Raw genomic sequence first — 25455 nt, 5'->3', positions numbered from 1 at the left:
GTAAACACCACAGATTGTATGCTTTTTTTATGCCTACATATATATTAATACCTTTGTGTTTTTTTGTTTATTAATATTATATTAAGGTTGGTCCAAGAAATTTTATTACAACAATGAGTTCTAATCAATTAGGCGGAGCTGTGGAAGAAACATTTAAGTCGAGCCCTTTCAAATTCTCTAAAACAAAATTTTTTCATGGTGGCCTAGAAGTCAGTTCTGAAGACAGTTCCTCACCTATAAAAGAAGTTCCAGAGGAAGAAGCTCCAAGTGATCAATTCAATCTTCAGATTCCGACTGCATCTCAGCTTCAAGGTAGTTAAGAGTTCTCGTATTTTTTTGTTGGCAAATCAATCGCCTATAATAGCAATTCACAAGAAGACAAAAAAAAAAAAAAAAAAAAAAAAAAAAAAATCACAAGAAGACAGATCAAGGTCTCAGTTTCAAACTTATGGATACTAGGTTATTCACATTGTATCTTTAGATGATTTTTTAATATGTGAATATAGTACCGGATACCTAGCTATTCGCACAGCGTAACAATCTGTAGAGACAGATAGATTTATTATGTGTTCTTGTTGTTGATGTAGGGAGGGTTACGAACGAATACTATGAGTATATACAATTAAATCAAGGAATAAGCCAAGGTCGTGTAGAAGCCGTGAAAGATTTCTTGAACCGTCGGCCGGACGCAGTGGATAAATTTATAAACCCTTACGAGACGCCATTGTTAAAGGCTTGCGCATATGGAAATCCCGAGATTGTTAAATTGCTTCTGCGTCGTATGACACCTGAACAAATGCTTTCCAAGATGAGCCAAAGCGCTTTTTACAACACGCCTCTTACTATCGTTGCTGTTAGTGGAAACATGGAGATTGCTGAAGCCTTAGTCGCCAAGAACCCTAAACTGCTAGAGATTCCTGGAAACAATGGAGAGATTCCAGTTGTGGTTGCGGTTGAGAACACGCAGATGGAGATGGCTCGCTATCTTTACAACAGAACTCCGGTTGAGGTGTTACTTGACAAAGACGGGTTTCACGGTATCTTGCTATTTCTCAATGCCATCTACTATAAAAAGCTCGGTAAGCGGTTTCTTGATCTTCAAGCAAACCATGTTTGAGGGTGTTTTGATGATCATTTCTTGATTTGTTCATACAATTAGACATGGCCTTGGATCTGTTCAACAAAAGCAGACGCTTAGCCGTCACAAAACACTTGCAAATCGATTCGGTTCCCATCATTGTGTTGGCTTCAAAGCCAGATATTTTCCCCGGTGGCTGCTATCTCGGACCATTGAAACGCTTCATCTACTCTTGTCCGTACTAATATAAGACGTTTTCTTTGCAACGATCAATCATATTGTTACTCTCTTTTGATCCAATGTGTTGTTCTCTCACTTGCTAGGTATACAAATAAAGCAGCCAACTTTTCCAAAGCCTTCTCGTTCAAACAAAGGTCATCAGAGTAAGTTCTCTTGTTAATCTAAAGTAACTTGAAATCTATGTAAGGTTAAGGGGCCTAATCAAATGAGCACGACCTGTCACGATAAGGTTTAGAAGATTCTCAAATTCTTCTTTCCCTGTGTCGGGGTTTTTAAAACCTTTATATATAAGGTTCCTGAGTCAGTGGATGAGGCTTTACTCTTTGCAGTAAGATATGGGAATGTAGATTTCTTGGTTGAGATGATCAAGAACAACTCCGAGCTTCTATGGTCCACGGGAACTAGTACTCTGTTTAACACTGCCGTCGAGGTAAGACAAGAGAAGGTGTATAGTCTCCTCTACGGTCTGGGCGACAGGAAGTACTTGTTTCTCGCCGACAAGAACAGTGACGGGAATAGTGTGCTTCATCTCGCTGGCTATCCTCCTCCTAATTACAAGCTCGCTACGGTCGTGAGCGCAACGTTGCAGATGCAACGCGAGTTACAATGGTTTAAGGTTCGCTTTGTTTCTCTCGCCTTTGGAGTACGCACCTTAAATGCATAATCAGTTGAAAATATGTCTAAAAATGTAGGAGATGGAGAGAATCGTACCGGCGATCGAAAAGGAGAGAGTAAACACAGAAGATCTAACACCGATAGAGATATTCAGAAAGGAGCACGAAGCAATGCGACTAGAAGCTGAGAAGTGGATGAAAGATACGGCTATGTCTTGCAGCTTTGTAGCGGCTCTCATCGTCACGGTCACCTTCGCGGCAATATTCACTGTCCCCGGTGGCACGGACGACAATTCACGCGGTAGACCCTTTCACCAACATGAACCAAAATTCGTCATATTCATCGTATCCGATCTGATCTCCTGCTTCGCCTCATGCACCTCCGTCCTCATCTTCCTCGGGATACTCACCGCGAGATATGCATTTGACGATTTCTTGTTCTCTTTGCCTGCGAAAATGATCGCTGGACTTTCGACATTGTTTGTCTCGATAGCGGCGATGCTTGTGGCATTCTCGTCGTCCCTATTCACGATCTTTAACCGCCCTTGGATCGTTGCTCCGACGATCTTCCTCGCTTGTTTCCCGGCGCTGTTGTTTGTTCGGATTCAGTATCCTCTCCTCAAGGAGCTCATCTTCTCCACTTACGGCAAAAAAATCTTCGACCGAAAGATGAAATCTTTGTTTTAACATAAAGTGTGTGTGTGTTTGCTTAAAGTGTACGTGTTTTAAATCATTTTTTGGGTCAATTTGAAAATTAAGCCCCTCATGAAACGAGCAATTAAATGCTATTGTGCGAGAGTTCACTTTTCCTTTCTTTCCCATTTGGCCATTTGGTTTAATATATTACACGATTCTTCATAATATAGTAATATATATAGTAATATATATATATATATATATATCGATCAAAGAGTGGATTCTCGACAAATTCGGTCGACACATATGAGTATTAGGAGGGTTTTTCGACGTTTATGATCGAGTTTCAAAAAAGAATTATAACGATGGTAATTAAGTATGTGATAACTAACAACTCTGTAATGAGCAACAAATATGTCTGCCGTCAAGAACACCTTATGTGCAATACGTTTTTACAATTTCGTTTTTTTTTAAATGCAAATGGCAACAAATATGCCATGAAACAACAAATAAATTTTCCATTAGATTTTTTTAAATGAAAATGGCAATTTCGTGTATATGTTAGAAAATGGTTAGACTGTCTTTTCCAAAAAAAAAAAAAGATCATTCTAGTTATCCAACCTAAAACATAGTCTATCTAGTAATATTATGGAAGATTATGGTCATTCATTCTGATGCATTTTCGCTTTTAAATTTTCGAATTTATTATTATTTATTTATTTTTTGTATTATTATCTTCATATAGAATCTTTATTTCTAACAGACAAGCTTTCCAAACTCCCAAATTAATAATGAGTAACCAAGAAAAGCATATATTCTTATATAAGATCAATCAAAGAATAATTCATAGAAAAACATCAAAGATAGCATGCATGTTACCGTTATGCCTTGCATATATACGTCCGAACAACGACATAAACTTTGCATTTTTGTATATATATCCTATTACCTCTAGTTGTCTTGTTTACTTTATATATATATATATATATATATATATATGTTAGGGTTGGTCTAATAAAATATAATATATATGGCAATGAGTTCTAATTACTTACACGCAACTTTGAAGGAAACACTTCGGAAGAGTCCTTTCAAATTCGCTAATACAAAGGTTCCTCATGCTGACCTAGGCGACAGTATCTCTTCTACAAAAAAAGTTCCTAAACAAGAAGTTCCAAGTGATCCCGTCAATACCCAGACTCCGTTAATCGAATCAGCTCTTTCCGCATCTCGGCTTCTCGGTATGAATTCTTTATTCTTACACCATCTCAAATAATCAATTTGCCTATAAGCAAGTTACAAAGAGATCAAAGTCTAAATTTCGAAGGTCAGGCTACTATAGGGTATATACATTGTATCTTAAGATAATCATTAGGTGAATAAAGCACCGGATACTGAATCATTCGCATAGCGTGATCTTGTTGTTGATGTAGGAAAGAATACGAACATATATTATGAGTATATACAATTAAGTCAAGGAATAAGCCAAGGTCGTGTAGAAGTGGTGAGGGACTTCTTGAACGGTCATCCGGACGCAGTGGACGCATGGATAAACCTTTACGAGACACCATTGCTAAAGGCTTGCGCGTGTGGGAAACCCGAGATTGTTAAAGAGCTTTTGCGTCGTATGAGACCTGAACAGATGCTTCCCAAGATGAGCCAAAACGCTTCGTACCACACGCCTCTCACTGTCGTTGCGGTTACTGGAAACATGGAGATTGCTGAAGCCTTAGTCGCCAAGAACCCTAAGCTTCTAGAGATTCCTGGAATCAATGGGCAGATTCCAGTTGTGGTTGCGGTCGAGAACAGGCAGATGGAGATGGCTCGCTATCTTTACACCAGAACTCCGGTTCAGGTGTTACTTGGCGATGATGGATATCACGGTTCCTTGCTCTTTCTTAATGCCATCTTCTATAAAATGCTCGGTAAGCGGTTTCGTGGACTTCAAACAACCCATGTTTTAGGCTGCTTTGATGATGATTTCTTGATATGTTTTTTTTTTCTTCATACAATTAATTAGACATCGCGTTGAATCTGTTCAACATGAGCAGACGCTTAGCCGTCACAAAACACTCGCAAATCGAGTCGATTCCCATCATTGTCTTGGCTTCAAAGCCAGATTTATTTCCTGGTGGCTGCTATCTCGGACCACTGACACGTTTCATCTACTCTTGTCTGTACTAATCTAAGACCTCTTCATTACAAAGATCAATCATTTTGTTATTCTCCTTTGATTCAACTCATCTTTCCTTTCTCTCACTTGCTAGGGATACAAGTAAAGCTGCCAACTCTTCCATTTCCTTCTAGTCCGAACAAAGATCATCAGAGTAAGTTCTTCCGTCTACATAAGCTTCATAAAAGGTCTCTATATTCTTTTAAAGAAAGTGAGAAAAGTTTCGATTTTTATTCCAGATACTCTGATGGGGAAACTGCTCAAATGTCTTTCCAAATGGACCGGTACGTATTAGGTTTTCGTCAGCAAATGGACCGATAAGCATGAGGTAATTCGATAGGATTCACATGAAATTTTAATTTGAGTCGAGTGATGTTTTCAGGAATAGATGAAGTGTACCAACTTAAGGTCATGCATCTACAAGCCACGAAGCTTCTACAAGGAATGTCAGAAGAATCATTGGCCTTGGGCTTGAAGGAACGTTCTGAGACCGTGGATGACGCTTTACTATTTGCAGTAAGGTATGGGAATGTGGATTTCTTGGTGGAGATGATCAAGAACAACTCCGAGCTTCTATGGTCCACGAGAACAAGCTCGAGCAGTACTCTGTTTCTCTTGGCCGTCGAGTTCAGACAAGAGAAGGTGTTTAGTCTCCTCTACGGTCTGGACGACAGGAAGTACTTGCTGCTCGCCGACAAGGACTGTGACGGCAATGGTATCCTTCATCTCGCCGGCTTTCCTTCTCCTCCTTCCAAGCTCTCTAGTGTCGTTTGCCCACCTTTGCAGATGCAACGCGAGTTACAATGGTTCAAGGTTTGCTCTGTTTCTCTCATGCATTGCCAAAACAGAGGAAACGAGGTTTTAAAATAAATCTGGACCGGCGATTTATTTTCCCTGATGATGCAGGAAGTGGAGAGAATCGCACCGGCGATTGAGAAGGAGAGAGTAAACGAAGAAGAGCAAACACCGATCGAGATATTCACAAAGGAACACCAAGGATTGCGACAAGAAGCCGAGAAATGGATGAAAGACACAGCGATGTCATGCAACGTAGTCGCGGCTTTCATCGTCACGGTCACTTTGGCGGCTCTTATCGTCACGGTCATTTTCGCAGCGGTCTTCACCGTCTCTGGTGGCAACGACGACAATTCAGTAGGTAACCCTTTTCACCTACATAAACAGCAGTTCATCATATTCATCGTCTCAGATTTTATCTCTTGCTTCGCCGCTTGCACCTCCGTACCCGTATTCCTCGGGATACTCACCGCGAGATACTCCTTCGACGATTTCTTGGTCTCGCTGCCGACAAAGATGATCGCGGGACTTTCGATACTGTTCGTTTCGATCGCGGCGATGCTTATTGCATTCTCGTTGGTTCTGTTCACGATGATGGATAAAGAGAAATGGATCGTTGCTCCGAAGATCCTTTTCGCTTGTTTACCGGCGCTGCTGTTTGTTCTGCTTCAGTATCCTCTCCTCAAGGAAATGATCCTCTCAACCTACGGCAAAGGAATCTTCGACAGAAACATGAATTATTGGGCCTAAATTAAGACACTAATGGGCCTGATCGAATACCCTAAAATAAAAAACTCTTTAACCGGTCCACCATAGATTATGGCATATATATACATATATATGAAACATTTTAATGTGTATAGCAAATATAGAGATTTCGATATTACGATTAGACTTCCAATAATAGTTGTAATGAAGTATTATATTATAGTTGTAATTAAGTATTTGTAGGTTACAGTTGAAGAAATTAAGAAAACCAAAAGACTGTAAAACATAGCGTCTCGCTTTGTCCATTGGTCTACATCAAAATTCACTTCGATGACGCATCAATTTGTACTTTTAGTTTACGATTGATTTTTCTTGCAACAGTTTGTACTTTTAATTTACAAGATTATGCATGCGTTATTAGAATTGATCTCATATGATTAACTAGCTAAGAAATATTTCCATTGACTTGGTCAAAGCTGGGAACTTTCAAAATTCCAACTGTATCTCCTTCTTTTACAGTTCTTCCCTGTACCTTGGCAGATAGTGAATCATGTAAAATAGGTTATGTTTTGTTTGGATCAAATCTAAATCTGACATGTTTTTTTTTTTTTTTGGGTAATTTGACTAGGCCAAGCTAAGGAAATTTGAGCAGTGTTATACATTGTGTAGTTCTATTTTTCGTGTCATGTACTCATGTTCATTTAGTTCAACGTTGAAAAGAGTTTGTTCTGTTTTTGTTTAGATGAGTCTGTTTCTCTTGTACTTCTAACAAACTTCTGAACCCGCAGAAACGGCCAAGGCCTAAAAGGAAAGAAGCAAGAAGCAATCTCATCATCTTATTATTTTAAGCAGATAGATAGATTCCTACAAAACAAAGTCATACGTAAACTAAAAAGTCAATGAACGTTGTTTGGTCTTGTAATCTTATCATTATCTCTTGGTGTGGTTCTAATTTCCTCATATAGTTGTCTCAAAGCTAGATCCTTCACTTGTCATAGTAATATATAATTCCACACTGTTACCATTCTCAAAAACTTAGCTGTTTCTTCTTATTATGTTTGTCTAAGAAAAATGATTTGTTTTTTAAAATAGGGGTATTAACTATTAACATAACACAAATTTTGCATCTTCTTGTTTTTCTTAACTATGCATGTGTTAAACACTCGTTGTAATGTATGTAATACGTATGGATTACTACTACTAGTTAAGCAAACTACAAGATTCATTCAACAACTGTAATTAAAAACACTTCAGGTTCAGACACCTCACTCGCTTAAAATCCGAGGGCACCCTTGTCATTTCCTCTTGTCACCTTTTGAAATTTTCGGGCCATTCCGTTTTAAATTCGTTTAAATAAAAAAAAAAAATTCGTGTAACCCAAAAAATTCGCAGTCTACTACGTTTGCAAAAAAGAAAAGAAAAAAAGGAAAAAAAAAAAGATAGCATTGGACCCATCGAACCAGAATCAATCTGAAGCGTCGAGAATACCATCCAACGGTCACGATCAATCTCCTCTAAAGAAAGATCTTTTTTTTTTTTTTTTGGATGTTGTTTTCGGATCATAAACCCTAGCCACCTCGGTTCCCTCTCTTCTTCTTTCCAAAACGAAAAGTTCGTGAAACCATCTTCACCGCCGATCCTTCATCTTCTTCACCATGTCTACTCTTCTCTAAAAAGAAAAAACAAAAACCCATGAACAGATCTCGATCCTCTCAATCGATTTTTCTTACTTTTTCTTCTTCCATCTCCAGAGAGATCTCTGCGATTTTCTTTCTTCTTTTTCTCCTTTTCTAGGTTTCACTAATTTTGATCGAATCTGTTAAAATCTGACGACTCTTTTCCCTTTAGATTCCCGTTTCGATTTCCCTTTTTTTTTTTTTTTTTTTTAAAAAGAGGTTTTTTAAAACAAAATATTATTAGAATCGGATTGGTTTATCTGAAAGATCCGTGTTTTGTTAGAATATTAGCGAGTATAGATCGAAGGAGGGGTTTGAATCAAGCCAAATTCTTAAGTAAAGTCAAGCCAGTTTGTGGCGTCGTCTTCAGTCTTTGAGTAAGAAAGGGAATCGTATGAGCAAGGCATAGATGCCGTCGGTGGGAATGAGACGAACCACTAGGGTTTTCGGGGTGGTTAAAGCCCCAGACGGAGCCCGGGTCCTCCGTTCCGGTCGTCGGATCTGGCCTAACGTCGGCGAACCCAAGGTACGGAGAGCTCACGATGTGGTGGATCGGGATTGGAACAGCGTTTTGAAGACTCAGAACAAAACCAAAGGGAACAGCAAAGTCTCCGGTAAAAATAACAGCCAGCCTTGTAGCCCGAGAGATGTTTCTAGTGAGAAAGACGACAAAGTAGATGACTTTCCGGTCAGGAAACGGAGGAAAGTGAGAAATGAGTGTGTCGGAGATGTAAAGACTGTGGATAAGATGTTTGGGATTGTATATAGTAGGAAAAGGAAGAGACTTTCTGAACCATCGAGTGATAGATCAGAAGAGCCACTACGAAGCCTGCAGTTTTATTGCAGGCGAAGGAGATTCCCCAGTCGGGTTTCTTCAGTTCGTCCTGTGCTTACTCTTACAGTAGATTGGTCATGTGAGGATTGCTGGTTTCTAACTGTTTTCGGTTTGGCAATGAGATACACGAGGAGGGAACAACTGAGCCTGTCTTCGCTTACTTCTTTCTTCTTGTCTCAACCTATCAACCAAGTGTTTGCTGACCATGGCGTGCTATTCCCTGTGGTAATTACCTCTGCACTTACTAACGTTAGGTCTGGACTAGATTTTGTTTGTGTATGTAGTGATATTAAGTTTTGGATCTTTAATGTTGCTGAGGTGATCTGTTGGTTTCTGTTTTCTAGGAGCCTCCCCTTAGCTCAAAGGGTGTCTGCAAGTTTTTTGGGGACATGAATTGTCTACCTCTCTTTTCAGCAGATTTTGCTGTCATTCCTCGATGGTTCATGGATATGCATTTTACTTTGTTCCTAAGAGTGGCACCACGCTCCTTCTTTTTCGTAGAGAAATCTCTGTATTTGCTAGACAATCCAGTTGAAGAATCTGATTTGGAGTCTGAATTAGCTTTACCTGAACCTTGTAATCTGAGGAATGATGCTGTAGTTGGGTTACATCCGTCAGTGAGAGCCTCGAAGTTAACTGGAGGAAATGCTCAATATAGAGGCAATTTAGGTTCTCACAGTTTCCAGAAGAGGAGAAGCTCTTTGAGAAGGAGAAGAGCAAGAAATATTTCACATAATGCACACAAGTCGTATAATGGAACACCGGTTTTTGATATATCAGGAAGTAGGAAAAACAGGACAGTAGCAGTATCGCCGAGAAAGCTCAGAAGCTCAGTTCGAAGTAGCTCATCCCCGGCTTCAAATGTGCTTAGTATCATTCCGTTGGCGAAGACAAAAGAGGAGCTTGATTCTTTATGTTGTTCTGCGAATATATTAATGATATATTCAGACAGATGCTCCAGAGAAGAAGGGTTTAGTGTCATGTTGGGATTTTCTTCTTCAAATGAGTGGTTTCTTGCAATTAAGAAAGATGGGGCAATCAGATACAGCCACAAGGCACAAAGGACTATGAGACCATGTTATAGCAACCGGGTTACACATGCAACAGTATGGATGGGAGGTGATAATTGGAAGCTTGAGTTTTGCGACAGAAAAGATTGGCTTGGTTTTAAAGATATATATAAAGAATGCTATGAACGGAATGTATCGGAACAGAGTGTGAAAGTTATTCCTATTCCTGGGGTAAGAGAAGTGTGTGGCTATGCAGAGGATATATATGACTTCCCTTCCTTTTCTAGGCCGGTTCCATATATATCTGTGAACGAAGATGAGGTTTCAAGGGCAATGGCTCGAAGTATTGCTCTTTATGACATGGATTCTGAAGACGAAGAGTGGCTCGAAAGGCAAAACTGGGAACTGCTTAGTGAAGAAGATGACCAATTTCTACAACTTCAGCGGGAAACCTTTGAGTTGATGATTGATGGGTTTGAAAAGTTTCATTTCCATAACCCTGCCGATGATCTCTTGGATGAGAAAGCAACCACTATAGCTAGTCTTTCATACCTGGGTAGGCACGAGATGGTTGAAGCAGTACATGATTACTGGTTGAAGAAAAGGAAGCAGCGAAAAGCACCACTCCTCAGAATTTTCCAGGTAATGTCATATTATGGTGTACAAGTCATATTTGTTTTATTCCAGTTGTATTTGTACTAATGATTTTGATGTATGCATGTATATACACAGGGTCATCAAGTGAAGAAAACGCCGCTACTTTCCAAACCTGTGTTTCGGAAGAGAAGATCCTTCAAAAGACAGGGGAGTCAACTCCATGGAAAAGCCAAACAGGCAAGCCCTTGGCTCGGTTAGTTCCCTCAACATAATGACTCAGGGATACGTAGTTACTGTGATGAAATGTTTAGCCTTGTGTTACAGTTGTTTGGAAGTACCGAAAGCGTAGTACTTATATATATAGACTTGAGAGTTAGAGTATCATGGAACAGTCTTGCAGAAGTAAAATTAAGTAGAAAGGGTTTACCATAGAATTAGACTGATAATGTTCTCCTTAGTCATGTTGCTGTATTTGATTTGAGGATAGCTAAATTCTATAATGAAGGGTAAATTTTGTACACTTCTAAAACGATTTTCTCAGAATGGAAGAAGCCAAAACATTGGCTGATACAGCCAGGAAAACTGCAATAGTCGTTAAATTTTGGTTTTGCTTGACAAGTTCAGTATTTCAAACACAATGGGAGTGAAAATAATCTGATTCGGTTGTTGTTGTGTTAATTTGATTGAACAGTGGCTGTAAAGGCGGCTGAACCAGAGGAAGAAAACGATTTTCTCAGAATGGAAGAAGCCAAAACATTGGCTGATACAGCCATGAAAGCTGCAATAGCCAAAAGAAGACGAGCACAAATTCTGGCAGAAAACGCAGATTTGGCTGTTTACAAAGCGATGATGGCTCTCAGGAATGCAGAAGTCATTGAAGTAGCCGAAGAGAGCGAGGTCGACACGACCGTTTTCTTGAACTGAAATGGTAAAGATAGAAAACGTTACTTGATTGAATCGCGGAAAGTTGGGGGTTTTTTTTGGCATTTTTCAAAAGAGGATTTGAAAAGAGGTATAGTCTCTGTAGGTTTGGGTTTTATATGTATAGTTCCTACGCTGATATTGTAAATGATTTAGAACTTTCTTTTGTTAGGGTTTTTTGTTCATACTACTACCGTAAGATGATGATGCTCCATCCTTACCTTTTTTTTTTTTCGTTTTTCTTCGGACCAATATAATTTGAAGAAATGTGAAAAGTAAAAAAAAAAAAAAGTTACGGGAGGTATATTGCAATGTTCTATTGTAGTTTTGGTCATATACGTATTGTGTAGATTTGGATACTTAAAAAGTTAATAAGCAAATAACTCCTTTCAATAATGGTTAATAATATTCTTATAATGAAAACAAAAATAAAAGGCGGCGTAAATCTAAAATATTTTAAATCCTTGGTTTGACCTTAGCTCTCAACGGATTCTTCATCACCACCGTAAACTCAGTTTTCCCGGCGAAATCAATCTCACTTCCTGACGGATACGCACTCCACTCGAACTCCTGAACCATCCTCGCAAGCATCAGATGCACGTGTACGGTTGCCATTGCAAGCCCTGGACAAATCCTACGGCCTACACCAAAAGGAATCATCTTCACTCCAGTAATCCCGGTTATGTCAGCATTCTCCTTACCCAACATAAACCGGTCTGGGTCAAACTTTTTCGGGTTACTCCAAATTCTCGGATCCTCACTCATACCCGGAAGATAAACCTCGACGTTAACGCCGGCTGGAATATCGTAACCGCCGAGCGTCGTCGTCTCCGTAACGGCGTGCGTCAGAGAAAAATAAGTCGGAGGATGTTTCCGGAGAAGCTCCTTAACAAAAGCTTGTAAATAGACCATTTTATCCACGTCTTTCTCCTCAACGCTACGATCATCTCCCACCGTTGATTTAATCTCATCGTACAGCCGAGATTGAATCTCAGGGTTGGCAATCAGCTGCGCTATCCCCCACTCGATCGCTGTCCCCGTCGTATCGGTACCACCGTTGAGAAACTCGGAGCAGAGCGTCACGAGCTCTTCGTTAGACGGCGTCGTTTCACGGCCTTCGATTGTTAAATCAAAGAGCGTGTCCAAGTACGAGAAAGACGACGCCGTTTTGTCGGATCCTGGGTTCTGAATCGCTCTCCGCCGTCTCTCGATAACCCCGACGACGTAATCGACCTGTTCACGGCGGACTTCGAGAGCTCGTTTCCTCTCCTTGGAGAAGAAGGGAGCGAGGATCGGAAGGTAATCGTCGATTCGTGGATCAACGGTCATCAGCACAGTTTTCATAATCTCATCCATCTTATCGATCGATGCTTCGTCCATGACGATTCCGAAACACATCTCTAAGAGGATACAAAACGCAGCGAATCTTGCGTTTCGAAGCACCCAGATGAGTCCCTTGTGTTCTCTAGCTTCAGATTTGATCCTCTCGATGAGCTTATCCATAGAGGATTGTCTCAGCGATCCGAACTCCTTGAGGCGTGTTGAGCTAAGCATGTTCTGAACCATGTTTCTTCTCAGAGACCGCCACACGGGACCATATTTGGCGGCGTTGACGGTGAATTTGTCGCAGCTGAAGATTGTTCGGGTCGGACTCTCGGCGGGTCGGGTTGCGAAAAGAGCTCCGCGTTTGATCAGAGCTTCGTGGACTAGATTCGCGTCCGAGAGGATGATCATTGTACGAGTACCCATTCTCACTGTGAGAATTCCTCCGTACTTTTGCTTAAGCTCCTCCGCGTACTCGAAGAACGACTTACCGGAGCGAGCGAACTGGAATAAGTTTCCGACCACCGGCCAACCTGGTGGACCTGGAGGAAGGTTTAAACCTCCCTTTGGCTTGGAAGAACTCCATCGAGTTAGGATGAAAACGAAACCTGAAACGATAATTGCAAACAAAGTATAACCAAGGGAAGTTGGAACGAAGGAGATGATGAGAGACATTTCTTTTGTTAGCTCTGTTTTTTTTGTTTTCTTGAATCTAGCAGTAGAGACGATGAAGATGAAGATTATATATAAGAAGAGGGTGAAAGCATGCAAAAAGATTTGAAGTAAATATTTTGAAATTAAATGTTAAAAACTTTTTGGGTTGGAATTTGGTAAAAATCATTACTCAAAAATAGTCAAATTGTATACTGTGGACGGTAGCTGCTACCTGAAACAGAGGCATAATTAATTGTGCTTAAAAAAGTTCTACTAATTGATTCTAATTTTGCATGTATGACTAAGGGAATATAATCACAAGGATTAATACATGTTTTTTTTTTTTTTTTTTTCTCAAAATAGGAACTCTAACTAATCATAAAAGAGCGCTCAAATAGTTTGACAATAACCCTATAAATCTAAATATTTTTAAAAGAAACTGTGTTCACCAATTTCTTTTTCAAATAATTGTGTGTTACATTTTAATATGTTGAGACTATTATTTGGCTCTGTAATTATATAAGGAATACTTGAATTGTGTTTACATTTAATTCATAATTGTGATTGTAATTGTGTTTACATTTTAATATGTTGAGACTATCTGCAGGGTGTGTTTTTTTTTAATTAAAATGACATGAATGTTTTACAACTTTAGGTGATCCGTTTAGAACACTCCTCCTTTATTGAAACAAACAACGTTTAATTCATAATTAATTATGAGAAACCTACAACCATGGACTGATTGTTACTACAATAGAACACTCCTTTATTGAAACAAACAACGTTTAATTCATAATTAATTATGAGAAACCTACAACCATGGACTGATTGTTACAACAAATAGTCAAAATAGTAAAGATGAGATCTATGTCAGGTAAGAGTAATGAAACAAAAGCTTAAACAGGATACTGTATGTCCCAAAATATATAATGCTGGTTATTAAATAGATTATAATGAAAGCAGATACAAAAACTTATTTTTGGTAGTATTGGACTTGGACCTACAGATGAAACATATCTCGGTGAAATTAACAGTTATTACACAAGTCAGAATCTATAGTGGGAGAGTTTTCTATAATAAGGTGTTAACATCATCAACTCTTCTTAAACATTCAATAACAAAACCTGAGCTAATTCCAGTTAGACATAATCTCATCGATGCATATATATTTTAAGAAATGTTTTTTTTTTGTTATATGAGTAATCTATCTAAAAGTCATGTAAAACTAGTATCTTTCATCAATATGTCGGCATATATATGTTAGGTCAAAACATTTACTTTAAATTCGTTTTCATATCAGGTCCAGTTAACACAAGTGACTGTATTTTTCTTTACTTCATTTGTCAACAGTTGATTATTATTAAGAAGCGCGGGGGGGGGGGGGGGGGGGGGGGGGTTGTTTGTTGGGGAAAAGCTGAAAAATACAAATCAACGAACGTTACTATCAGAATTTAAGAGTTTTGGACAGACGGAGAGAGAGAGAGAGAGAGAGTGATGCGAGGGCAGTTCCTTAGCCTCAAAATTAAAATCCCAAGTAGTGGCCATTGCTGATGAACCACACACATTGCTCTCTGCTTTTACTTCTCCCGACTTCTTCCATGGAGTCTCCAAATTCGTATCAGTTCAATAAGCTCAGTCACTAGCTACCTTCTTCCTACTAATAAATACAATTTGGGACTTTAGGAGTTTTCTGCATCAGTGCATGTCTTTTTAATTTATTTATTGCTTTTCAACTGCTCATTTTGAATAAATTTTAGTAACATGGGAAATCTAAATGTCTTCAGAAAGCCATTAACTCACTCACTTTCCAATTTTGGTAGACCCGAAAACAATGAATACAAATGGTGTTGTATTGTTAGCTAATCAGAATTCAACATCATATTATATATCATGCTTTCAAAATAAATAAAATCTCAAAAAAAATGTGTTTGACTTGTTTGGTATTCAATTAACTTGTCAGATATTTCAACTGTTACTCATGAGTAGTAGTAAATAAGGAATTCTACATAGTAGTAAAAAGCTTATCTGTTTTTTAAGAAAGTTGATAAAACGTACTTCAAATATACAAAAAAAGAAGATGGTTTAATCATGAATTAATAAAGTCAAAGCGGACCCTTCTTCCTTGAGAGTTGGACTAGATCTCTAACCAAAGTAAACCGAAGCAATCCAAAAATCAATTTAACTTGTTGTATGTATATATATCTTGGAGGGAGTTTTCAGATTGGAGCAGAGGAGGTTAATTCATTGAAATAATCAGAAAAGCATAGATTATCCTCATCCAAATCTATGTGAGTCACTAATCCTCCATCTTCAAGTGTTTCAGAATTTGAACCCAAATCTTGGTTCTTCGTAGTCACCATTGAGACATCATCCATCTCCAAGCTCTTCATATAATTCGTCTCAAAATCAATGATCTGATCAAGATCCAGCTCTTGAATGAATTCATCCCAGTTTTCAGATACAAGATTGTTGTTTATGTTGTTGTTGTCAGAAATCTGTAGCATCACATCTTCATCTAAATTAGACAAGTGGATAATAATTATCATACAAATCAGTGTGAACCACCAATTCTTTATCTACAACAGCTTTAGAGTCGGAGAATGAGTTTTGATTTGGTGTCACCATCGAGATGTTTTCCAACTCTGAATTCATTGATGAACTTTTAGATTTCGTCGACTCAGCCTCAAAGTCAGTGATTTGATCAATGTCCAGCTCTTGATTGCACCCATCCACGTTTTCGAGTAAAGCATAGTTGTTCTTGTTGTCGCAACACGAATGAGGATTAAGAGTATGGTTTTGATGAGTTCCGTGTAATAAACCCTTCTTCTCCACGTCCTCACAATCTCGTCGATTTTCCAAGGCATTGAAAGGCAACTCTTTCAGATCTTGCAACATCTTGGACATTGAGTTCATCGCGTCTCTCAGTTCCTCCGGATCCTCTAATTTTGCAAGCCTCTCATCTTCCCACCAGAACCCTAACCCTAGATCATCCTCCCGAGGACGCTGATTAGCGAGGAAAGCGGCAACAACGTTATCGACAGATGAATGACCAAAGGTGTAGAAAGAAACGTTGGAATTGGAAGAAACGGGAGTTGCCAAGATCGCAATTTGTGCATTGGAAAGCAGGCAAATCTCAGACGCTTTGCTATAAAGTCCCCTTGTGCGTTTTGAGAATGCCTCTTGAATCTTTGTTCCCTATCATCTCTATCGAAATAGTAAAGCGAAGTTGAAAGGCTTTACTCAGTATAATTGAAGAGTAGCAAAACAACATTGAACATTTTAATTAAACCACATCAAATCAGACAATTGTATGTGAATTTTCTTTTCATTTGAACCGGATTTGGTCAAGTTAAAAAGAGTTAAAGACGTGAATTCCACGAAACTTAAACCCTAGCTTTAACCCTCGCTCTCAACGGATTCTTCATCACCACCGCGAACACCAATTTCCCGGTGAAATCCACTTGGCTCTCCGGCGGGTACGTGCTCCACTCGAACTCTTGAACAATCCTCGCCAGCATTAGCTCCACGTGTACTACCGCCATACCAAGCCCAGGGCAAATCCGACGGCCAATTCCGAACGGCATCATCTTAACTCCGGCGACTCCGGTTAAATCAGCCTCTTCTCCACCTGTAATAAACCGGTCCGGGTCGAATTTATCCGGTTTAAACCAGATCTTCGGGTCCTCACTTATACCCGGAAGATAAAACTCAACGTTAGCTCCTACGGGAATATCATAACCGGAGAGCTTCGTCGGCTCCGTGACGCCGTGAGTTAACGTGAAATACGTCGGAGGATGTCTCCGGAGAAGCTCCTTAACAAAAGCTCGTAAATAGACCATTTTCTCCAAATCTTTCTCCTCGACGCTACGATCATCTCCCACCGTTGATTTAATCTCATCGTACAGACGAGATTGAATCTCAGGATACGAAATCAGCTCCGCGACTCCCCACTCAATCGCCGTCCCCGTCGTATCCGTACCAGCGTTAAGAAACTCGGAACAGAGCGTCACGAGATCTTCATCAGACGGCGCCGTTTCACGTCCGTGGACTTTAAGATCGAATAAAGTATCAAGATACGCAAAAGGCGACGCCGTTTCATCGGAGCCGGGATTTAAAATCGCCGATCGCCGCTTCTCGATGAATCCGACTACGAATTCAACCAATTTCCGGCGAAGTTCGAGAGCGCGTCGTCTCTCCTTGAAGTAAAACGGAGTTAGAATCGGAAGGTAATCGTGGATTCGTGGATCGACGGCGATTAAAATCTCAGTCATCATCTGATCCATCTTCTCAATCAATGCTTCTTCCATCTCGATTCCGAAACACATATCTAAGAGGATACAAAACGCAGCGAATCTAGCGTTTCTCAGAACATATACGATCCCGTCGTTGTTCTTAGCCTCCGATTTGATCTTCTCAACGAGCTTGTCGATTCCGGATTTTCTAATCGGAGCAAATTCTTTTAACCGGTTCGAGCTGAGCATGTTTTGAACCATGTTGCGTCTCAGTGATCGCCACACGGGACCGTACATAGCTGAATGGACTGTGATATCGCTGGAGCTGAAGATTTTACGGGTCGGAGTTTCGACGGGTCGGGTTGCGAATTGTGCCCCGCGCTCGATCAAGGCTTGGTGTGCGAGGTTAGAGTCGGAGATGATGATCATTGTTCGGATTCCCATCTTTAGTGTGAAGATTGGGCCGTAGATGTTTCTCATCTCGTCTACGTATTCGAAAAACTGTTTACCGGAGCACGCGAACTGTAACAGATTCCCAACCACGGGCCAACCCGGTGGACCCGGTGGGAGGTTCACGGGCTTCGATTTGTGACTGAGGCGAGTGAGTGTGTAAACCAAACTTGTTACGAGGATTGCGACAAGTGTGACTAAGAAGACACTATCGGATATTTCTAACATTTTCGGTGTTTTGAGTACTGAGGTTTTTAAGCTATAGATTTTCAATCAATGATGAACAAGAACTAGAAGCAATTTTGCAACTGTTTTGATGATACTATTTGGATCAACACATGTATATATATATGTATTGATTAGAAAGCTTTTGGTGTAACGTATGAGAATATGTGTATCTTTGACTTCTATAAACATGTTCTTGCTTATAAAATCTTTGGGTTTGTGTTATTAGCAAAACATAGTGTAACGTATGGCGAAATTTCTAAATATATATGGTTTTGCTTGGAAAAAAATACATTCTCCACTCATTTGGTATTAAGTTGAATTTTCTTTTTAGTTGGGATTGGTTACCGTTTAAAATAAATACGGAGAGTAATGGCTAAAGATACATAAACCAATAACATTCTAATGTTATGTGTACAGAGAAGATGAATGTTTTCCCGCCTCTGCTCCTATCTCGTCTTCCCGCGGTCAGCTCATACTCTTACGATTTGGGCTTGTAATGCTTTTATCAGTTGGGCCTTTTGCTTACATGACCCTATGAAACAACGTACCCTTTGACCAATGTTTTACTTACATGATGTAATATATGTTCAAATATATTGCTCCTTCTGCAAAGTAGGAGGGATTACAACAATACAGTACATGGAACTCTCTTCTAGCTCAAGTGATTATTATTCGCTGACACTATCACAACAATCTTTGAATTAGATTTTAGATGTATTGAGACAACAGCAAAACGGTTTTGTTTTAGAGTTTGGGAAAGATAAAGGAAGGAATGTGAATGGTGGTGGTGTTGTCAAAGTCCAAACATGAAGAAAGCGCAGTGATGAGTTTCTTCACATCTTCTGTGGTATGTGCTGCACTTAGTGTCACCCTTAGCCTGAAGTAAAATTCCACAACAACATATGATGAGTTTCACCTGGGAATAATTCAACGAATATTGATTTTAAAAGTTTGTTCTTTACCTGCAAGAATTGGCTGGCACTGTGGGTGGTCTTATTGCCATTACATGGAAGCCTGCTTCTAATAGATACCTGCAACAATGAGAAAAATCAATAAGCTATACAAGTATGTGTGTGTGTGTGTCTGTGTGTGTGAGAGTAAGGAAAATGCGTGTCAAACCTGCTCGCTTGGAGGGCTTTCGCTTGATTGCCTACAACAAGTGAGATAATGGGGCTTGAGATTTCAACTCCAGATAATGCCTTAAACTCTTTTACCTTCTCCCATATTGCCTTTCTTCTCCAACTCTCCTTCCTCGCCACTACAACTGCTGCATAAGCAGCTGCAGCCATTGGGACAGGGATTGCTGTTGAAAATATGAATGAACGACCTCTCGACTGTATCAGTTGCTTCCATTTTTTGCTGTTCCCATCAATAAACTTAAGCTGTTACTACACTGAATACTCTGTTTAATTTCTAGAGAAATTGAGACAACTCAGACTGATTATTGATTCACTTTATCATAAGCTTTGATGGACCTTATAGAGGTCTCAACCAACACTAAAACATATTCTTGATTCACGAATTTCAGATCACATAGGCCTTTTATACCTGCAAGCTATGAATCCGCCATGACACCCTGCTGCCTTACTCAAAGTCCCCACACATAAATCTACGTCGGCTTCACAGTTAAATTCCTCGGCCACGCCACCACCATTTTCTCCACAAACAAATGTTCCATGGGCCTGACCGATCAATACCAATTTGCTTCAGTAAAAAAAGTAGTCGACACCAATATACTAAAATTTTGTTTGAACAGATTCAACCAACTTACATCATCAATAACTAGGAGGAAGCCATACTTCCTCCGAAGCTGAGAGAGCTCTTCCATTGGTGCAAAGTCACCGTCCATACTAAATAAGCTGTCAAAACCAAAAATGAGATTCAACAATAAGAACTTCCTTTCAAATCACCAAAGGCATTGATAAGCAATCTGAAATGTTTAGCCTTTGTAGTTAGCATGATCAGATAAGAAAGCAGGTAGGGGCTTTTATACACTCCAGCTAAAAAATAACAAGAGCAGTAAGTTGCAAATGAGACTGACCTATCAGTCACGACGACCTTCCTCTTCATTTTGCAACTTGATCTGTCCAAACAGTTATAGATGTCATAAATAGAATACTAGATATGAAGAGGAGAGTTGGGGAAGTGAAGGACTTACAGTAACGAATTAAGGTGATACATGTCACAATGTCGATAAACAAATACTTCAACATTTCCTTGTCGTTCAGCAAGACGGATACCATCAATAATTGAAGCATGATTCAGAGCATCAGAAAAGATGGCCACTTTTTCATTTTCCAGAGGTTTGCCACTAGCAGCCAAAAGAGAAGCAACACTTCCTATAGCAACCATTGCAGCCATATTGGCAGCAAATCCAGTAGGACAAACAAGACAATCCTAAAAGGATAAAAAAACGCATCATTTGTTTCCAGCTTGAGATATACCAATAGCATGGGACACCATTTCAAATATTCAAGGAAGATTTGTTTACCTCCTTCTTTTTCAGTTCCGCCAAACTAGACTCAAGCAAACGATGATAAGTGGTGTAGCCACAAATTAACGCAGAACCCTTAGGTCCCATACCATATTCTTGGACTGCCTGTCTTAAAGGAAAAAAAAAACATCAGGCAGTGGAAGAAACCTATACTTTAGTTTGTTGACACGAAGCAGTTTTGTTAACATACGCTAGCAGCAGCGTTTGATATTGTAGGATGTGAGCTCAAACCCAAATAATCATTCCCAGAGAACAAAAGTAGCTTCTTGAATCTCCCCTTTTTACTCTCAGCTAATGCATCTCCACTAAAAATCTCTTCCCCTGTCAATGTGAAACTATTAACCAAATTGTAAAAAAACCATAGCTTTGACTAATCAACTCAGTTATAGCCATCAATTAAACTCAATATGTTGCAAAAAAACAAAATTTCGCTGTCTAAGGTTCCAAAACAAACAAAAAACAGAAGGTAGCTTTGGAAACTCCGAAACTCTTGGCAAGAGAAAAAAAATGAAACGTACCGTTGCTGGGTTCATCGTGAAGCCATTTCTGAAATGTGGGTATTGAGACAGAGACCTCGACTGAAGTTCGATCCCATTGACACAAACCGTCGAACACTTCGTACTCATCTCTTCCATTGCCTCTGCTTTTTACCAAAGTTTCTTCATTTTGCTTAGACATACAAATGGGTCTCAAAGATCGAAGAATTTGCCTCGATTCTAGCACATTCACTGCTTCTTCCACACACTTATCCCACGAATTATCCGCCATTCTACTTACAAGGAAAATTGTGCTTTTAGGTTCGATGGTTCATGAAAGAAGATGACTTTAAGCCTCTCTTCTGCTACTCCAATGACGTCAATAACAACACACCTGCATCTACATTTGTGAAGAATCCACAAAGAAGGAGTTGAGAGAATCTGAGAGGCCTGGGAGATGATGATGATTGTTATTGATGAAGCTTGAAGCCCATCATGACAAGTGAGAGAAGATGAGAGTCCTGAAAACAAAATTGAAAAGTTAAAGAGTTAAGTCACGTGCAAGTCACATGATCGGTTTATTCTGGTTTGATTTGTTCTGGTTTGGTTAAGTCTGGTTTACTGTAAAGCAGCAAAATCCCAATAAAGACGGGGAGAGAGATTGGTGAAAAGAAAAAACTGAAAAATCAAAAATCAGAAAATGGCGCTGGATGTGAGAATCTTCGAGAACATCTCTCCTTCTCGTTTCGTCTCTTTCACTATCCCTAACCCTAATTCTCCTCCGTTTCATCTCCTCCGAGTCGCCGTTCTCGACTCGCCTGTTCACTCCACCGACTCTTCTTCTCCCCGAGTCGCCGCCATTCTCGTCCCCAAGCACCGAGAATCCGATTGGATCTTCTCTACTGAGTCCGGCCATCTACAGCTCCTCCTTAATCTCCCAGACATATCTCGTCTGTTCTTGATCGGCGATGATCCTGACCGTGGTGGCTCTGGATTTCCGGCGGTTTACCACCGACCGACAGGTGAACACGACGACGAATCTGAGAGACTCGAGATGACAATGAAACCTTTTGTGGTAGCTCTGTCACCTAAAAACCTAACACGAGACGAAATCGATGACGTTCCTTTCTTGATTTACGATGATAACGTTGTCGCAAGTGTTGAGCTGGAGAGATCCGTCGGACCTTTCGTTGGTGAAATGCTGATTGAGGATGTAGAGATTGAGATCGATGATGGAGTTAGAGAGTTCAGGAGGAGATTGAGGTTTAAGAGGATGCCTAATCTAGTCCAATCTGACATCAAAATCATCCCTACAAGTTCTTCGAATTGTTCTCCGTCGTTAGCGGGAACAGAGTTCAATCTTGATCTAACTGAACTCGTGCATCCTTACTTGGTACCAATGGTTGCAAGTCTTTCTTTGATTGATGATTCTCATAGTGATAAGCTCAAATCTAGACCAAAGGCACTGTGTGTTGGAGTTGGAGGTGGTGGATTGGTTAGTTTCTTAAAGCTACAGTTAGGTTTTGAGGTTACAGGTGTAGAGATAGATCCTGAAGTCTTGAGGATTGCGAGGCTTTACTTTGGGTTAGAGGAAAGTTCTGCTTGTGTTCACGTTGAAGATGGTATTGAGTTCTTGAAGAGATGTTCTTCTAGCTGTGGTGATGGTGATGATGCCAAATTTGATGCTCTGATGGTTGATCTCGACTCAACTGATCCAATTCATGGCATGACTGCTCCTCCAGTTGAGTTTGTGGCCCAAGATGTTTTGTTAGCTGCAAGAACACTTCTTGTTCCTTCCGGGGTTTTCGTTATCAATGTCATTCCTCCAAACAAGACGTTCTACAATGAGCTTCAAGACAAATTTAGACACGTCTTCACTGAGTTGTATGAGATTGATGTTGGAAATGGAGAGAACTTTGTTCTCATCGCTACCGTTTCACCTAGAGGTCTCAAGAGTGGGTTTACAAGAGAGAATCTTACACTTGCTGTCTCGGAAAAGTTTCTTGATGCTATACGAAGAATTTGAGATCCATTCAAACAGGAATTTTCATTGCAAACTTTTAAAGTTTAGTTTTTTGATCCAATGACAAAAGTACAACAGAACTGAATCCTATCCAAAAATAGCTTATCGAAAAAGTGTTGTTCTGCTTCGGCTTCTTCTCTAGTCTTCGCTAAACTTGATCTTCTTCGGTACTGGCTGGGTGTTTCCAACCTGAAGCAGTGACACAAAGCATATGCAATCATTAGTTCAGTGTTCAATACGTAATGTAAAGAAAGTCGAATTGTGTAATCGGAAACTTACAAGCTCAGGGCATTCATATTGTATTCCAGCGGCTTCGATTCTCTTTCTCCTTTTCTGATCCTTTTTCACTACCTTCTGCAACATTTTCCTATGCTCTTCCAATGTCCTTTCCTGTATACAAAAACGACAGAAATCGAAGATTAAGTCACTTGCTCAATAAAATGGCAAATTGATCACAAGAAAAGTGAAAAAGATGACCTTGTTGTGTTGTTTACGCTCAATCTGAACCCAGTCCACTGGTTTATAGTTGCACTTAAACCCTTTCCATCTACAACATTCAAGACATAGTTACATTAAGATCCACAACTACTCGAAAAGAACAAATCTCCAGACAGTACTTGAATTTTCTATCCTCGAAACACTAGAGAGACTCGCACACCCTACCTTCTCACGATGGATTTAACATTATGACGAGAGGATTAAATTTGGAAATCCAGCTAATGCACAGGATTGTTAACCTAATTTCATGACTCATAAATAAACCATCTCATCCAAGAAAAGACTCTATAAAGACTCTTTTCTCTTTACTTTATTTCACATCCTATATCCGAAGACCCAAATGTCATAAAATCTCACTCTAGAAACCATAACCATAGACATTGTCCTTGAAAGCTTGCATCAAACTAGACTAGATAGCATTAGAAAAAGAGCTATTTACCTAACCTACAAGTGGATATGCCAACTAACTAGACAAAACAAAGCCGATTCAAGTCACTCACAGATTGGGTTTAACATGCTCTGGTGGAATGACATGGACTTTAAGCATGTGCTCCATCAACAAATAATCATTCATTGCACCCGCTGCGATTTCTGCCACCTGCAGAGAACCGAATCATAGAGTTTAAGAATTGAATCTGGGACATATATACAACATAAGGGTTTCACTAATTTTACTACAGATATCCAAGTATTATATACCTCAGGGTCCTCGAACTGTATAAACCCAAAATGCTTTGACTTCCCAGTCTGTTAAACCAACAATATTGATGAGACAAGAACAGCACATAGTCTCAAACTAAAGCAAACAAGTAAAAGCATCAATCAATGTATAAACCTTTTTGTTTCTGGCGACTCTAACTCTCTTAACTGTTCCAAACTGCGAGAAGAAAGCTATAACCAATCCAGAGAGAGAGAGAGCAGAATCAGATTATCAAACACATAAACCATAGATAATAACAACAAGTCTGTGACACAAAAGCGTAATAAAGGGTATAAATTTTGTACCTTCAATCTCAGTCTCATAGAAGCCATGAGGGATTCGACCGATGTATAGCACAGTGGCTTTAGTCTCAAGAGGTGTGGTGGTCACTGGAGCTTTTCGAGCTGGACCTCCTTCTAGTGGCTATCAGCATAAACACAAACAGGAGCGATTCAATTTAAAGTCAAAAAACCCTAAAAATCGAAACGATGATGGAAGTAAGAGAAAGCAAAATACCAAAAAATCAGCCGACGGTTTCGGGGTCGGGGTCTGGGGAAGAGGTAGCTGAGAAGAAGCAGCCGAAGCAGATATCTTCTTCATGTTCTTTTTTAGAGCTTTCTTCGCCTTGGCACCCATGGTTTGCTGTCGTCGGCGTCGAGAGAGAGAGAGAGAGCGAGAGAGGAAGAGGATGATTCAATTAGGGTTTAAGCCGCTTAGGTTTTTAGGACCAATTTAATCGGTGTGAAATATGTTTTCCAGTTATGTCCCTCAACTCTACTCTTTTGTCTATATGTCACCTATTAATATATTATTACCACACTTACTAGCAAAAAAGATGAAAAAATAAATAAAGGTAAAAAAAAATATCTACATTTACTTAAACGATCACATGTTTATTTCGTTACTTAAAAATTCTTATAAGTTTTGAACATTACATAAATTTTCATAATTTTTCTAATAGATTTTTTTCTCCTTAGTTGTGGACCTTTTTTTTTTTGTCAATACTGTTTAAATAGTTTGGGATTTTTTGTTTTACGCTTTCATTGAATAATAACGATGGTGTTGTCCACAAAAATACAATAGAAAAACAATGG

At 39.6% G+C, this 25455-nt stretch overlaps 7 protein-coding genes and 2 pseudogenes across 14 annotated transcripts; 4 read left to right on the top strand and 5 right to left on the bottom strand.

The window, feature by feature from the left end:
* The first annotated feature begins 62 nt into the window (after nt 1–62).
* Nucleotides 63–2761, top strand: LOC147929118 (uncharacterized). Of its 2 annotated transcripts, none has more exons than XM_087481755.1 (6): nt 63–312; nt 588–1079; nt 1160–1312; nt 1402–1461; nt 1648–1934; nt 2011–2761. In XM_087481755.1, the coding sequence occupies exons 1-6, from the start codon at nt 114–116 to the stop codon at nt 2617–2619; spliced, it is 1800 nt and encodes a 599-aa protein (XP_087337881.1). In that variant the 5' UTR covers nt 63–113; the 3' UTR covers nt 2620–2761. The 2 variants fall into 2 exon arrangements, 1 of the variants encoding a protein (XP_087337881.1); XR_015578244.1 differs by having other exon boundaries at nt 71–312; nt 1548–1934.
* Nucleotides 2762–3543: 782 nt separating this feature from the next.
* On the top strand, nt 3544–6622 carry LOC104737836 (uncharacterized). 2 transcript variants are annotated; one of them, XM_010458094.3, is made up of 7 exons: nt 3544–3809; nt 4002–4493; nt 4589–4741; nt 4836–4895; nt 4981–5025; nt 5124–5554; nt 5648–6622. In XM_010458094.3, exons 1-7 carry the CDS (start codon nt 3599–3601, stop codon nt 6284–6286), a joined length of 2031 nt encoding a protein of 676 aa, XP_010456396.3. In that variant the 5' UTR covers nt 3544–3598; the 3' UTR covers nt 6287–6622. The 2 variants fall into 2 exon arrangements, with proteins under 2 accessions (XP_010456396.3, XP_087336501.1); XM_087480375.1 differs by having other exon boundaries at nt 3689–3809; nt 4589–4745.
* A 929-nt stretch (nt 6623–7551) lies between these two features.
* LOC104734475 (uncharacterized) lies at nt 7552–11587 on the top strand. Of its 4 annotated transcripts, none has more exons than XM_087481751.1 (4): nt 7552–8980; nt 9100–10407; nt 10498–10615; nt 11054–11587. In XM_087481751.1, exons 1-4 carry the CDS (start codon nt 8330–8332, stop codon nt 11284–11286), a joined length of 2310 nt encoding a protein of 769 aa, XP_087337877.1. In that variant the 5' UTR covers nt 7552–8329; the 3' UTR covers nt 11287–11587. The 4 variants fall into 4 exon arrangements, with proteins under 4 accessions (XP_087337877.1, XP_087337878.1, XP_087337879.1 ...); XM_087481752.1 differs by having other exon boundaries at nt 7596–8980; nt 10498–10599; XM_087481753.1 differs by having other exon boundaries at nt 7615–9009.
* A 64-nt stretch (nt 11588–11651) lies between these two features.
* On the bottom strand, nt 11652–13281 carry LOC104734474 (cytochrome P450 77A4). Its single transcript, XM_010454062.3, has one exon. The coding sequence runs from the start codon at nt 13279–13281 to the stop codon at nt 11740–11742; it is 1542 nt and encodes a 513-aa protein (XP_010452364.1). The 3' UTR covers nt 11652–11739.
* Nucleotides 13282–15476: 2195 nt separating this feature from the next.
* LOC104737835 (agamous-like MADS-box protein AGL97 pseudogene) lies at nt 15477–16531 on the bottom strand (annotated as a pseudogene). The gene has a single exon (XR_015578562.1). The product of XR_015578562.1 is annotated as an agamous-like MADS-box protein AGL97 pseudogene (transcript).
* On the bottom strand, nt 16477–18170 carry LOC104734473 (cytochrome P450 77A4 pseudogene; annotated as a pseudogene). Its single transcript, XR_015577568.1, has one exon. The product of XR_015577568.1 is annotated as a cytochrome P450 77A4 pseudogene (transcript).
* Nucleotides 18171–18720: 550 nt separating this feature from the next.
* Nucleotides 18721–21755, bottom strand: LOC104734472 (8-amino-7-oxononanoate synthase). Its single transcript, XM_010454061.3, has 10 exons — nt 21183–21755; nt 20855–20985; nt 20662–20769; nt 20329–20567; nt 20212–20253; nt 19942–20029; nt 19719–19852; nt 19290–19529; nt 19133–19201; nt 18721–19047 (listed from the first exon to the last, which is right to left on the bottom strand). The coding sequence occupies exons 1-10, from the start codon at nt 21430–21432 to the stop codon at nt 18915–18917; spliced, it is 1434 nt and encodes a 477-aa protein (XP_010452363.2). The 5' UTR covers nt 21433–21755; the 3' UTR covers nt 18721–18914.
* A 39-nt stretch (nt 21756–21794) lies between these two features.
* On the top strand, nt 21795–23290 carry LOC104734470 (uncharacterized). Its single transcript, XM_010454059.3, has one exon. The coding sequence runs from the start codon at nt 21841–21843 to the stop codon at nt 23164–23166; it is 1326 nt and encodes a 441-aa protein (XP_010452361.2). The 5' UTR covers nt 21795–21840; the 3' UTR covers nt 23167–23290.
* Nucleotides 23169–25308, bottom strand: LOC104734471 (uncharacterized). The gene is made up of 8 exons (XM_010454060.3): nt 24878–25308; nt 24667–24784; nt 24497–24552; nt 24361–24408; nt 24162–24259; nt 23641–23710; nt 23443–23553; nt 23169–23352 (listed from the first exon to the last, which is right to left on the bottom strand). The coding sequence occupies exons 1-8, from the start codon at nt 24995–24997 to the stop codon at nt 23302–23304; spliced, it is 672 nt and encodes a 223-aa protein (XP_010452362.1). The 5' UTR covers nt 24998–25308; the 3' UTR covers nt 23169–23301.
* Nucleotides 25309–25455: the final 147 nt, after the last annotated feature.

Source organism: Camelina sativa, chromosome 13 (assembly GCF_030686135.1).
Source record: "Camelina sativa cultivar CO46 ecotype springtype chromosome 13, ASM3068613v1".
Taxonomy (NCBI): Eukaryota; Viridiplantae; Streptophyta; class Magnoliopsida; order Brassicales; family Brassicaceae; genus Camelina; species Camelina sativa.
This window is presented reverse-complemented; position numbering and strand designations above follow the sequence as displayed.

Coding starts and splice junctions, on each gene's coding strand:
- LOC147929118 (XM_087481755.1), top strand. CDS start 114: ATGAGTTCTAATCAATTAGGCGGAGCTGTGGAAGAAACATTTAAGTCG. Junction 1,313..1,401: donor GAAACGCTTCATCTACTCTT/GTCCGTACTAAT, acceptor CTCACTTGCTAG/GTATACAAATAAAGCAGCCA. Junction 1,462..1,647: donor TTCAAACAAAGGTCATCAGA/GTAAGTTCTCTT, acceptor TACTCTTTGCAG/TAAGATATGGGAATGTAGAT.
- LOC104734475 (XM_087481751.1), top strand. CDS start 8,330: ATGCCGTCGGTGGGAATGAGACGAACCACTAGGGTTTTCGGGGTGGTT. Junction 10,408..10,497: donor CACTCCTCAGAATTTTCCAG/GTAATGTCATAT, acceptor GTATATACACAG/GGTCATCAAGTGAAGAAAAC. Junction 10,616..11,053: donor ACAGGCAAGCCCTTGGCTCG/GTTAGTTCCCTC, acceptor TTGATTGAACAG/TGGCTGTAAAGGCGGCTGAA.
- LOC104737836 (XM_010458094.3), top strand. CDS start 3,599: ATGGCAATGAGTTCTAATTACTTACACGCAACTTTGAAGGAAACACTT. Junction 3,810..4,001: donor TTCCGCATCTCGGCTTCTCG/GTATGAATTCTT, acceptor TTGTTGATGTAG/GAAAGAATACGAACATATAT. Junction 5,026..5,123: donor ATGTCTTTCCAAATGGACCG/GTACGTATTAGG, acceptor TGATGTTTTCAG/GAATAGATGAAGTGTACCAA.
- LOC104734471 (XM_010454060.3), bottom strand. CDS start 24,997: ATGGGTGCCAAGGCGAAGAAAGCTCTAAAAAAGAACATGAAGAAGATA. Junction 24,409..24,496: donor GAGTCGCCAGAAACAAAAAG/GTTTATACATTG, acceptor TTGGTTTAACAG/ACTGGGAAGTCAAAGCATTT. Junction 24,260..24,360: donor TACAGTTCGAGGACCCTGAG/GTATATAATACT, acceptor GGTTCTCTGCAG/GTGGCAGAAATCGCAGCGGG.
- LOC104734470 (XM_010454059.3), top strand. CDS start 21,841: ATGGCGCTGGATGTGAGAATCTTCGAGAACATCTCTCCTTCTCGTTTC.
- LOC104734474 (XM_010454062.3), bottom strand. CDS start 13,281: ATGTCTCTCATCATCTCCTTCGTTCCAACTTCCCTTGGTTATACTTTG.
- LOC104734472 (XM_010454061.3), bottom strand. CDS start 21,432: ATGGCGGATAATTCGTGGGATAAGTGTGTGGAAGAAGCAGTGAATGTG. Junction 20,568..20,661: donor CGGAACTGAAAAAGAAGGAG/GTAAACAAATCT, acceptor TTATCCTTTTAG/GATTGTCTTGTTTGTCCTAC. Junction 19,048..19,132: donor GTGCCAGCCAATTCTTGCAG/GTAAAGAACAAA, acceptor ATTTTACTTCAG/GCTAAGGGTGACACTAAGTG.